The 11,839-nt window shown below is 63.8% G+C and overlaps 1 protein-coding gene across 1 annotated transcript; it reads left to right on the top strand.

Moving 5' to 3' along the window:
- The first annotated feature begins 240 nt into the window (after positions 1-240).
- On the top strand, positions 241-11,638 carry MAN1B1 (mannosidase alpha class 1B member 1). Its single transcript, XM_052647490.1, has 13 exons — positions 241-464; positions 1,045-1,153; positions 1,850-1,965; positions 3,608-3,762; positions 4,011-4,120; positions 5,307-5,492; positions 6,172-6,320; positions 6,703-6,891; positions 8,321-8,511; positions 9,129-9,249; positions 9,698-9,895; positions 9,973-10,104; positions 10,720-11,638. The coding sequence occupies exons 1-13, from the start codon at positions 357-359 to the stop codon at positions 10,921-10,923; spliced, it is 1,968 nt and encodes a 655-aa protein (XP_052503450.1). The 5' UTR covers positions 241-356; the 3' UTR covers positions 10,924-11,638.
- Positions 11,639-11,839: the final 201 nt, after the last annotated feature.

The following is an 11,839-nucleotide window of genomic DNA, read 5'->3' on the forward strand; positions in this document are numbered from 1 at the left end:
CGCAGGACGGCGCAGCGGCCCCGAGGCCCTCGGAAAGCCCGCCCCGGCGCCGCGCAGCCTCGGCGGGGAGCTGCGCGCAGGCGCCGCCGTGTGGGCGTGACGTCACCGCGCACGAGCAGGCGCAGGGGCGTGCGCCCCGAGCCCGCCTTCGCCGCAGGCGCGGCGACGCACGCAGGCGCAGTGGGGCTCCGGCGGCGCGGCGGAGGCGCATTGGCGGCGCGGCGCGATGGGCGGGGAGTGGACGGCGCTGCGATGGCCGGACTCCCGACCCAGCCCCGCTGGTCTCTCAGCCCGGCTCGAAGCGGGGCTTCCTGACGCCGCCGGAAGGCGCGGCCCTTCGGGCCCCCGCGGCCGTCATGTACCCGCCGCCGGCGCCGGCGCGTCGGGACTTCATCTCGGTGACGCTGAGCCCCGGCCGGAGCTACGACGGCGGCCGGGGCCTGAGGCGTCGCTCCTGCTGGCGGGTGAGGGGCGGGCCGGGCGGCCGGGTCGGCGCTTCCCCGGGCTGGGGTCTGGGGACCGGGCGCGACTGCGGCCGGCCTCGCGGGGCCCAGGCGAGGAGGGCTGCGGGTCGCCCTCGGCCGTGCCCTGTGGGCGCAGACGGGCTCTGCGTCGCTTTCCTTTCTCCAGCCCCGACCGCTGGGGCTTCACAGGTGGCTCGGCGGGAAAGAACCCGCCTGTCGAGAGGAGACGCGGGTTCGATCCCTGGGTCGGGGAGACCCCCTGGAGGAGGAGGTGTCTCCCCACTCCAGTGTGCTCGCCGGGAAATCGCATGGACACAGGCGCCTGGCGGGCTACAGTCCATGGGGTTCCAACGGAGTGGGACGCTACGAGCCACTAGCACCCACGAAGCCGGTGCGGGGTGTCGGCTGCAGTACCGCTCCAGCGTGCGGCCCCCGCTTGGAGGAAACGTCCCCGGTTCAGACGCAGCAGAGCCCCACGCTGGGCCTCGGGAATTGCTCCTCATCCTTCCGGAGTCTGACACGGCAGGAGAGATTGCTCGCTGTGCTCCTTTCAGTAAAATAGTCCTTGTCTGTCCCTCAGAAATGGAAGCAGCTGTCAAGGTTACAGCGGACGGTGGTCCTCTTCCTGCTGGTGGTCCTGATGCTCTTCGGCCTCTTGTCCTATGTCCACGTGGCTGACGACTGGGCAGGTACCAGCTGCATGATCCTCGGGCGTCCTGAGGGCTGACTAAGGGGCGGCACAGCAATCTGGCAGCGGCAGGCGGCTTAGACTTCAGCGCGTTGGCAGGAAGTGAGATGAGGAGGAGCCTAGAATGTCCCCAGCGCCACCCCCCCCTCCCCGCTATAAGGTGGCTGTTAATCTGCGGCGTGTGGCTGTTGCCCAGACGTCTGCTGTGAGAAGCGGCCTGCCGTCCGGCCGTCTCACACTGAGATCCAGGTCCGAGGGTGCACGCGGAGTCTGCGCAGTGTGCTGCAGGCGCTTCCTGGCATGCACTGCCCTGCTGGGAAGGAAGCGCAGGTGCCGGGAGGAGGGCAGCTCCCTCCTGGGTTCTGCTCGCGGCTCCTTGGAGGAGGAAAGCTGCAGAGCCCCCGCAGGTCACTCCCGTGAATGGCCCGTGTGCCACCGTGGGCCCTCCTTGAAGTGGAAAAGATAAAGGCCAAGTGTTTGGGTTGTGGGTGGGGATAAAGACAGAAGCTGCCAGGAGCTAAGGGCAAGGTTTGCGTCCCTGTGGCACTCTGGAATCCCTTGACCTGCCCTTTTTGGAGGTCCCGGCCTGTCCCATTCTTTCCAGGAGGTGTGGCTGTGTAGGTGCTGTTTCCAGCGCCCTTTGACTCTCCTCTGGGCCTTGAGGCATATTTGAGATAAAATAGACTCTCCTGTTTAGCTGTGGACAGCAGGTCGGCGGCAGCATGGCAGATGAGACCAGCAAATCCTCCCGTCTTGCCAGCTCCTCAGAAAGCAGCTGAGAACCCAGAGGCCGTGGCGGGGCTGTCGCCTCAGGTACTTGGAGTAAACTGAAGGTGGAGGCGTAAGTGGGGTCCAGGCCAGAAGCGCTTCAGCACAGCAGGGGCTGTTTGAGAGGGACTGGGAAGAGTTCTGCTTCTTGCCGTGCGTCTGAGGTTTTAACCTGAGCCGCCTTGCTCTGGGCTGGTGGGACGGAGGAGACGCGGAGAGAGGAGCAGGGCCATTCTGTCCTCCGTCCTCTTTGCCTGTCTGGTGCTCCGGGTCCTTGGGAGGTGAGAGAGACCGTCCCTTTTCTCTGGGAGCTACTGGCCGGGAGCAGTCAGGCGGGGGCTCCCCTCTGGACCTGCCCGGACGGAGGTGCTGGGGCCTCCGCCTGGGGTCAGCAGGGAGGAGTGGGAGTTGGCAGGTGCGTGGCGCCTGCCGTCCAGAAAGGGTGGGGGCAGGGGTGAGGCCGTGTCCTGGGGGGCCCCGAGCCGTTCAGGGGGGCGAGCGGGGGCGGGGGAGCACGTGGAGACGAGGGCGAGGGGTCAGCCAGAGCCAGGGCAGGTCCCACCCCAGGAGAGCGGCCGGCCTCTGAGAGCCCAGGGTGCTCTGTGCCAGGGACACGCTCCCGCGGGCTCGGGTGTCCAAGTGCCCAGGCGCCCCCAGGGAGAGGCTCTGGGACTGATGCTGGCCTCACGCCCCGCAGGCTGCCTGCTCTCACCCCGTCTCTCTGCAAGGTCTGTGTGTGAGAGAGCCGGTTTCTCCCTTTAGAGCCAAGAGCGTTCCTCCTGTCACTTCTGTGACCACTCTCGTGTGCTGACTTCACGGTCATGTGACAGCAGAATGTGGCTGTCTCTCCTCCGAGAGACACGTTTCGACACCTCAGCATCCATGACCTGGATGCTGGTGTCCAGGAGGGGCCTGGAAATGAAGGCGTGAACATCCACGTCTCCTGTGGAGCGAGTCTTGGGGCCCCTGTGCATGCTGAGGCCGCTGGCACCTCCTCTCTGGGTCCGATGCCGACACTCGTCCCCGAGACCTGCTTCATCCATGGAGTTTTGTTTCGGCCGCAGCTACTCTCGTGATCCAGGGGCCCGGCTCTGCGGGGTTTGGATCTTGGAAGGGGGTGACTTCACGGATCCTCCGCCAAGGTGTCCATGGGTGCTGCAGCCAGAGGCTTTTCCAGTCACGAGTCTGTGTCCTTGGGAGCTGGAGGAGTTGCTATCACAGCCGCTGTTGGGGGCTGGAGCCAGGACGAGTGCGGCCTCGCACAGCGCTTTGTCACTGACCGGCCGCCTCTGCCGCAGCCTTCCGAGGCTGAGGTGGGAGTCCCGGGCGCAGGCCTGGGCAGTGTTCTCTGTGGCTCCATCGACGGGGACGGGGTGGTTTAACCCTGCCCTGCTACCCTTAGGGTCTGACTCCCAGACACGCTCTGGCCAGGGGCTTAACTGAATCTCCAGGGCTACACTCGCCCATAGGCAGAGCCTCCATCGGAGTCAGAGTCAGGAGCTGCTGAGAAAGGGGCTCCTCCTGAAGCTGCGCATCATATGAAAAGCGGAAATCATTTCCTCTAGGAAACTGCAACTGCTCAGCCAGCCCACAGCGCTCCCTGTGTGGCTCCGGGTCTGACTGGGGACGGGGTGCGTCCTAGAAGCGGGATGGAATCATTGTACGAGTGACTCTTGTCTCTGTCCAGAAGCCCCAAAGGCATTTCCGACGAGGACCCCCCAACCTGCAGATTAGAGCGCCCGAAGGAGACCCCCAGGAGAGGAGGCAGGACCAGGCCCAGAGGAGGGCAGAGGTGGTGGGAGCGGCTGGCTGGGGAGCAGAGGCGCAGAGAGACGGCCTCAGGTACCGGGAGTGTCAGAGACGGTCTGAACGTGGTAACCATTGTTTTCTGATTTTTTTAACAAAGACAAAGTGCTAATAAGTGTTTTCCTGTGTTTCAAAAGGCGCACCCTTGTGGAACAGGGTGTTTATTGGCTTGTCCATTCTCGGTCCCCTGGGTAGCGTGCGAGTTTGAGCCTGAGCTTGGTGGCAGCCTTGGGGCATCTACACCTCTGTCCCTACTCTGAGCATTCATGTTTCTCTCCCTGCAGCTGGAGGGGAGCAGGGACCAAGCCACAGCAGGGCACTGAACCTCCTGGCAAGAAGGCAGAGTTCCCCCCGAGGCCTTCCCCAAAGGCAGCGAGGATTCAGCCTAATCCAGGTAAGGCCCGCCTGCCCCCACCCCGGCCTCAGCTGCCGTTTGTCCTGAGGGTCGCAGCGAAGGACACGCTGGAGAGGAGGGCTGGCCGTGCAGCTCTTGCCGTCCCTCAAAAGCTCTGCTCAGCCTTGGACAGCCAGGTGGACCAGGCTCCTGTGCGTCCGGCACTCTCTGTGGCTCTGGTGACGACGTCTGGCTCCTCGAGAGATGTCTTTCAGTACCCGGTGCTGCAGCCATTGTGACTGTTACTCTGAACTGTAGTAGCGATGCCTGACAGCGCGGTCACAGTCTCAGACGAGCAGGGGCAGGGCTCAGCCGTGCACATACACGTCTCCGCGCTGCCGCGCCCTGTCCTCCCGGGTAGCGTGCCTGTAACGCCGAGCAGGGCTCCGTGCGCTGTGACGCAGACCCTTGTGCTCACCCCTTTAGGACAGAGCAGTATAGATGAGCCTGTCCCAGACTCCCTGCCTGTCTCCTCCCCATTTCACTTCCCTGGCAACCGGCAGTCCCTTCTCTCAGCCTGTGGGCCCTTTTCTATTTTGCAACTAAGCTTACTTGTATCGTTTTCTCTTGGCTTCCATATGTAAGAGATGTCACAGCATACTCCTCTTCTGTCTGAGCTGGTTCATTCGCTGTGACAGCCTCTGGCCCGTCCACGTTGCTGCAGATGCCAGTACTTCGCTGTCTTGAGTGGCTGAGTAACAGCCTATTGTTTACGTGTAACACATCTTCTTTCTTTATTTCTCTGTTGATGGACATTCAGGTCGCCTCTGTGTCTTGCTTTTGTAAACACGCTGCAGTGACATTGGGGTGCCTAGACCCTTTCAGTCCTGTTTTTCTCCGGATCTGTAGCCAGGAGTAGGTCGCGGGGTCATATGGTAGCTCTATTACTGCCTTTTCAAGGAACTTCCATATTTTCAGACGAGACTGTCTTGTCAGGGTCACTGCGTTTGATGTCCACACACCAGGCGGCACACCCAGGCGTCCTGGTTCCCCTGCTTTCGCTCCTTCGCTCTTTCCTGGAGGCTGGTCCCTGCTGGGACCTGGTGGAGGCTGACAGCCTGGGCCAGGTGGCAGTTGCAGCTTGGGCCTTCACTGCAGCCTAAGATGCCCCCAGGGCAGGCTCACTGGCTGTGGGGCCACAGGGCAGGTCTGTCTGGGTGCCCACGCCCTGCTTTCCTCCTCCCAGCCTCCCAGAACGCGCGCCAGAAGGCTGTGGTAGACGCCTTCCTCCACGCATGGGCTGGATACCGCAAGTTCGCCTGGGGCCACGACGAGCTGAAGCCCCTGACCAGGTCCTTCAGCGAGTGGTTCGGCCTCGGCCTCACGCTGATTGACGCCCTGGACACCATGTGGATTCTGGGGCTAAAGAAAGGTACCTGCTGTCCCTGCGGTGGGCTCAAGCTCGCCGCGCGTGACCCTCGGGCCCGAGTGACCGGTTCTGGGAGGCGACCACATGCCGCGTCCTGCCGGGCTGTGCTTGCCCCTGTCCTGGCTGCCAGTGTGGCTGTGCTGGCCGCAGGCGGTTCTCTGTCCCCACACGTCCGTGTGCCCTGCGCCTCCTGCAGAGCGCCGAGTGTGCTGGAGGGTGGCATCCAGGGGTGTTTGCAGCCGCGTTTCCGCTGCGGTCAGGAGGGCCCTGTGGTGGGAGGCAACACGGGACCCGACGCAGTGGCCGGCCGCGCCCTGAGTCGCCCTCGGTCCTTGTCGGTGCAGACAGGGTGAGACGGGTGACGTGTCCCCAGGTGTCTGACCTGGCGCGCTCACGGCCCTGTTCCGTCTAATACTTGCATCGCAGGCCTCCAGCCACTCACTCTTTCGTGCTTCTCTGTAGCGTGGCCTTGACGTCGAGCACTTGTGCTCACGCTGCACGGCCTTCCCCCAGCTGCACGCTGGCCCTGGGTATTCTGTGCGGTTGGAGGACTCCTGGGCCCCCCTCTTGCATGAGGAGGTGATGTCGGAACCCTGCAGGGATTTGCACAGCCCCGAGGGCGCGGCCAGGGAAAGGCTGGCCTGTTAATTTTCCCCTGTGTCTCTGCTGTTCCACGTGGCAGAATTTCAAGAAGCCAGGAATTGGGTGTCCAAGAGGTTATTGTTTCAGAAAGATGTGGACGTCAACCTGTTTGAGAGCACCATCCGGATCCTGGGGGGGCTTCTGAGCGCCTTCCACCTGTCTGGGGATGTCCTCTTCCTGAAGAAGGCTGTGAGTGTCCCGGCACCGGGTCTGTTCGCGTCCGTGGGGGACTGGGGTCTCAAGTGCTCAGCAGTCAGTGCTTTTCTCGCGGGACTGGGCTGTGGCGGGCGTTTGTTTCCACTTCTGTCTCCTCCCACTCTTGAGTCTGTTTCTGAGCACGTGGGTGGCTGAAGCAGCATTGGGCCAGCCTGCTGCCTGCCTGTGAGGTCATTCTGAACTAATTGAGTCCAGCTCGGTTTTGTAGCTGGCCAGGGTTGGGTCACGTGAAGCCAGCATACTCAGGTCTGTCCACTGAATTTGATGAAAACGGGTGTTGGGCTTACCATCGTGTCATGGAGACAAGGCCGCCGAGCAACAGGAATCGTTGACTCATCGCTGTGTTGTGTATCAGGAGGATTTTGGAAATCGGCTGATGCCTGCCTTCCGAACACCCTCTAAGATTCCATACTCCGATGTAAACATTGGCACTGGAGTTGCTCATCCACCCCGATGGACCTCTGATAGCACGGTGGCTGAGGTGACAAGCATTCAGCTGGAGTTCCGAGAACTCTCTCGTCTCACGGGGGATAAGAAGTTTCAGGTATGGCGGGGCTCTGCCCCCGGCTGAGGACTGGGGTTCCTGCGGGGCCGTCTCTGGCTCCTGGAGGCGACTGCAGGTCTGCGTGGTTGTGGGTCCTGGGCCACCGGAGTCTCGTCGATGTTGGTTCCTGTCCCACGTTCTCCTGCAGAATCGCATTTTCTGGTGATGCCGGAGGCGCAGACGGGAGAGGCCTTGACTGGAGGCTGAGTCCTCTGCCTGGCCCGCCCCGTGGGACCCAACAGCTGGCGGCTTGTCCTGCCGCGCTCGGCGTGGCCTCGTGTCCACTTGCCGCCATCCTGGGCCCTCCTGCAGTGCTCAGGGCCGACTGCTGTGTTGTGGCTGAGTGCCACGGGGTGTGTTGGAGCTCTGGGTTTTGTAGTCAGGTCAGCGTAGGTGACGTTGTCGTGGCACCCTGCCTGGGCCCCGCACACTGTCCCAGCTGGGCAGCTGGTGCGGTATGCCGGCGTGGCTCCTGCTCGGCGGCGCTGGCATATGTGTGGACCGATGGTGGTCCTGTTTCTGTGCCTGGCTCTGGCTGTCTCTGTCTTCAGCAGCGTCTGCCCCCTGCTTCCTCCGGGCCCATGCTATGGCGCGTCTGTCTGTGTGTCGGCATCCGCTCAGGTTTCCCCGTTCCCTCCGCTCACCCCCATCTTGTTTTTTGTTGAGGTGTTTGTGTCAAGAGGCCCTGCCCTCTCCCGTAACTGTAGCCGTCTGTGCTCACGTGTCTGGCCGTCGTCACCCTCTAGAACTGTCCCCTCCACCCAAGTGACCCCAGCACTGTTCGCCGACTTCCCGCTCATGGCTCCAGAGCCCTGGGCAGCCAGGCAGGGGCTGCTGTCCAGAGCCCTCCCCGCGCTCAGTGGGCCCGTCTTCTGCCATGGCTGCAGTCTGGGTGGTCAGTGAGCCTGCTGTCCCAGGGTGGCTTGACCGGTCAGGACCCTCCCTTCCTCACCTGAGAGAACTCCTGACGGGGCGCACTCCTTTCTGGGCTAATCACTGCCAAGCTGCAGCCGGTGTGCTGCTGGGAACGTCGGCAGGAGGGCTCCGGGCTGGGTCAGCCTGTCCAGACATGCCTTTGTGCGCCATCCAGCTGTCACTTCTCCCTCCTCACGGGTGTCTGGTAGTGTCTCCGGTTGCAGTCGAGTTTTTGATTAGTGGTGTGTTCCCGTGTGTGTGTCCACATGACGTGTCTTTTATGTAGGAGGGCGCCAGCAAGTCCCTGGCCAGGCCCTGACATGGGGTCCTGTGCTGTCCTGAGACTGGGACACCGTCACGCCATGCAGGCCACTTGCTCCTAACCTGTCCTCCCGGCTTGGGGTTAGGAAGTGTCTCGGGGACAGCTTCAGACCTGCAGTCGGCTGTCCAGGTGCTGTCAAGGGCAGCCCCTCTGCCCAGCCCACCCGCTCACCGCCCCCACCGTCTGCCCCAGGAGGCCGCAGAGGAGGTGACGAGGCGCGTGCATGGCCTGCATGGGAAGCTGGACGGGCTGGTGCCCATGTTCATCAACACCAACAGCGGCAGCTTCACCCACCTGGGCGTGTTCACCCTGGGCGCCAGGGCCGACAGCTACTACGAGTACCTGCTGAAGCAGTGGATCCAGGGCGGGAAGAAGGAGAGGCAGTGAGGCCTGTTTCTCTGCTTTCGGGGCGGCCCCCTGGGCTCGGGGTGGCGGGGCCCTCTGTGGGGAAGGGTGTTTCCGTCCATCCTATATGCAGAGCAAGGGCCGGCCACCGGCGTGGGCAGACGGGGGTCTTCCCTGGGGCTGTGGCTGCTTGGTCATCGGCTCCAGTGGGAGGCAGCCAGGGCCGTGTGGGACTCCTGGTGCTTAGCGCTTTGACGCTGAAAACTCACACGTTCCCAGGGAGCAGCCTGGTCGGTCCTTGTCCAGTTATAAAATAGAGATGAACCCCAGTGGGGCGCTGGGGTCCTCTCAAGCCTCAAGCCTGGGGGTGGCTGTGTCCCAGGAAGTGTCACTGACTGGGGAGCCCTCAGGCTGGTTCAGGATGAATCAGGCTGGCCGAGGCTGGTCTCCATTGGCCCCTTGGGGCTGGTTGGGAGGCACTGGCCTCACTGGGGTGGGGGCAGCCCAGAGGCCCGAGAGGCTGACCCCCATGGGGCTGGCAGGGCCGGGCCTCATAGATCCCAGGGGACGGGAGCTCGGGGCCACGCCCTGTTTGTGGACCTGAGGGCTGTGCGCCCACCCGGCTAGAGCACACAGGCCCCGCTGGTCTGCACAGGCTGCTGGAAGACTACCTGGAAGCCGTGGACGGGATCAGGAAGCACCTGCTCGCTAGATCCGAGCCCAGGAAGCTGACCTTCGTGGGGGAGCTCAACCACGGCCGCTTCAGCGCCAAGATGGTGAGTGGGAGCGTGTTTCCCTGATCTGGCCTCAAGGCAGCTGAGGACCCAGCCTCTGTGCTTGGTGTCTGGTGGCTCGGAGTGGGGACGACCGGCGGAACCTCGTGGTCCTGGCCGTGGAGCGTGGGTGGTCCCGGCTGGATGTGGGTGTCCCGTGAGAGCAGCAGGAGCTGAGGTCCGTGGGGAGCCAGGGCCCCCACCCCAGAGCCCGCGCCTCCTCCAGGCCTCTGCCCTGCTGTCTCTCTCTCCACGCTCTCGGGGAACCCCCACTCCCAGTTGTGCCCCCTCCTGCTCTCCTGCAGCCAGGGCCCCGGCAGCCTTTGAGGTGGCCCTTCCAGGAGCTTCTCCCCTGCCTGCGTGGGGCCCCCGGTGCTTGGCCTGCAGCTCAGTCCCCTGTCTGAGGCCTGACGGCGCTGGACCCGCTGATGAGGTGACCCTGTGGTTTCAGGACCACCTGGTGTGCTTCCTGCCGGGGACACTGGCTCTGGGTGCCCACCACGGCCTGCCTGCTGAGCACATGGAGCTGGCCCAGGCGCTCATGGACACCTGCTACCAGATGTACCGTCAGATGGAGACGGGGCTGAGCCCCGAGATCGCACACTTCAACCTGCGCCGCACGGAGGCTGTGAAGGACGTTCAGGTCAAGGTGAGCTACGCCGCGCCCAGGGCTGGGCCAGGTGGGCATGCCGGGGGGCACCTCCTGAGCCCCACGTGCCCCCCCAGGCGGCCGACAGACACAACCTGCTGCGCCCCGAGACCGTGGAGAGCCTGTTCTACCTGCACCGCCTCACGGGCGACCGCAAGTACCAGGACTGGGGCTGGGAGATCCTGCGCAGCTTCAACACCTACACGCGGGTGAGCCCCCGCCGGGCTCCAGGGCCTCACTCTCACCTCCGGGGGGCTGCACCAGGAGGCCCTGCCCTGCTGTGAGGGCCCGGGGGGTCGGGGCGTCCGTCTCTCCTCTCTGGGGACAGCTGTGTCGGGAGGGTCCCTGCAGGGGCCCGAGGCGCACAGAGCGTGTCTCTGCTGGGCCCTCCGTGTGGCCTGGGCAGCGTGTTTGCGCCCAGCGGGTGAGTGACCTCTGGGCCGCTAGTCTCCAGGCCAGGGGCCACAACCAGCACCACCCCCTGCTCTGCCCAGGGCCCACTGCCCACCCTGGCAGGGCTGAGACTTGACCTTCGCCCTGTGGCCCCTGAGGTGGACTCTACACCCCTCGGGTGGCCTTGGGGCCTTTGTGAGGCCTGCACAGGTTTTGGAGGTGGCACTTGGCATCTGGTCACTGAAGGGAACCATGGCTACCCTCCAGGTGGCCATTCCCCCTGTGGGCTTTGGTGTCCTCCCCGCCCCAGACCCTGCCCTAGGGGGCCGTGTGTTCTGGGGTGGGCCAGTGCCCCGGGGGGCCGCCTCTGGCTGGCAGCCCTCCAGAGGGCTGAGCCAGCGTCGTGACTTGCGGCCTCGCCTCTCGAGCAGGTCCCTTCGGGCGGCTATTCTTCCATCAGCAATGTCCAGGACCCCCGCCACCCCCAGCCCAGGGACAAGATGGAGAGCTTCTTTCTGGGGGAGACGCTCAAATACCTGTATCTGCTCTTCTCCGACGATCCTGACCTGCTGAGCCTGGACACCTACGTGTTCAACACAGAGGCTCACCCCCTGCCCATCTGGGCCCCCTCCTAGGGCGGGATGGCTCTCGAGTAGGCGCTGCCCAGGAGGCTGATACGTGCTGTCTGTGAGGATGCCTGTCGGCAAGGCCCGGGCCCTGGCCTTGGCTGTGCGGTGACTCCCCAGCTGGCGGCACGTCTCCGGGCCGGGCTGGTGATGGAGGCCGGCGGGCCGCAGGGCGAGGCTGTCTCGGGGCCTCGTGGCTGCTTGGGGCGGCCCCTGGGCGTCTGGTGCTCTGCCGCTGACTCTGCCCCTCGCCTGGTTCCTGCTGGATCATCGTTTGGAACACGTGGGAATAAATGGGCGGTGTGATTCTGGGGAATCTTGTCCACTCAGCGAGTTTCTTCCTTCTTCCTCGAAAATCAAATCAAATGACTACATTCCTGAAGCCTGAACACTCTCCTGCTGCCCTGCAAGGGCTTCCTCGGGGTCCTGGGCAGCTGGTCACCCCAGGCCACTTTTGGCCCAGAGCCCGTGATGTGATCAGAGATGGGCTGAGGGCACAGCCCAGTGCAGCCCAGCTTCAGGGTCACAGCCTGTGAACACGCCTGACCCAGGGGCTCAGGGCGTCCTGACCTCATGGGGCTTCGGGCTCCTGGCTGGCTGTGGTGTTTACATGTTGGACTCAGGGATCTGCCCCTGCCTTTACAGGGCTGGGCAAGGCTGGGAGGCATGTTCACCGGCTCCCAGCCCAACAGATGGACTTCTAATCCATGATAAAAGTACACTTTTTCTGAATGGCATCTGGTTCGTCTTTATTTTCTGATTTCCAGCGCGAGGTCAGGGCAAGGGGCAGCTGCGGGTCTGGTCTCCCATGTCCAGACGTCGGCTTTGGCTCTGGTCCAGGAACTTTCGGAACACCTACCCACAGCACAAGTGCTGGGCGAGGCAGCCCCAGGGTGAGGGTGTGAGATGCTGGCTGTGGGCCTCA

Source organism: Budorcas taxicolor, chromosome 11 (assembly GCF_023091745.1).
Source record: "Budorcas taxicolor isolate Tak-1 chromosome 11, Takin1.1, whole genome shotgun sequence".
Taxonomy (NCBI): Eukaryota; Metazoa; Chordata; class Mammalia; order Artiodactyla; family Bovidae; genus Budorcas; species Budorcas taxicolor.

What these genes read in the sequence shown, in the direction of transcription:
- MAN1B1 (XM_052647490.1), top strand. Translation starts at nt 357, where the DNA reads ATGTACCCGCCGCCGGCGCCGGCGCGTCGGGACTTCATCTCGGTGACG. An exon ending in TGGCGGGGCTGTCGCCTCAG is followed by an intron (nt 1,966 to 3,607) that starts GTACTTGGAGTA and finishes GTCTCTGTCCAG; the next exon opens with AAGCCCCAAAGGCATTTCCG. An exon ending in GCTTCAACACCTACACGCGG is followed by an intron (nt 10,105 to 10,719) that starts GTGAGCCCCCGC and finishes CCTCTCGAGCAG; the next exon opens with GTCCCTTCGGGCGGCTATTC.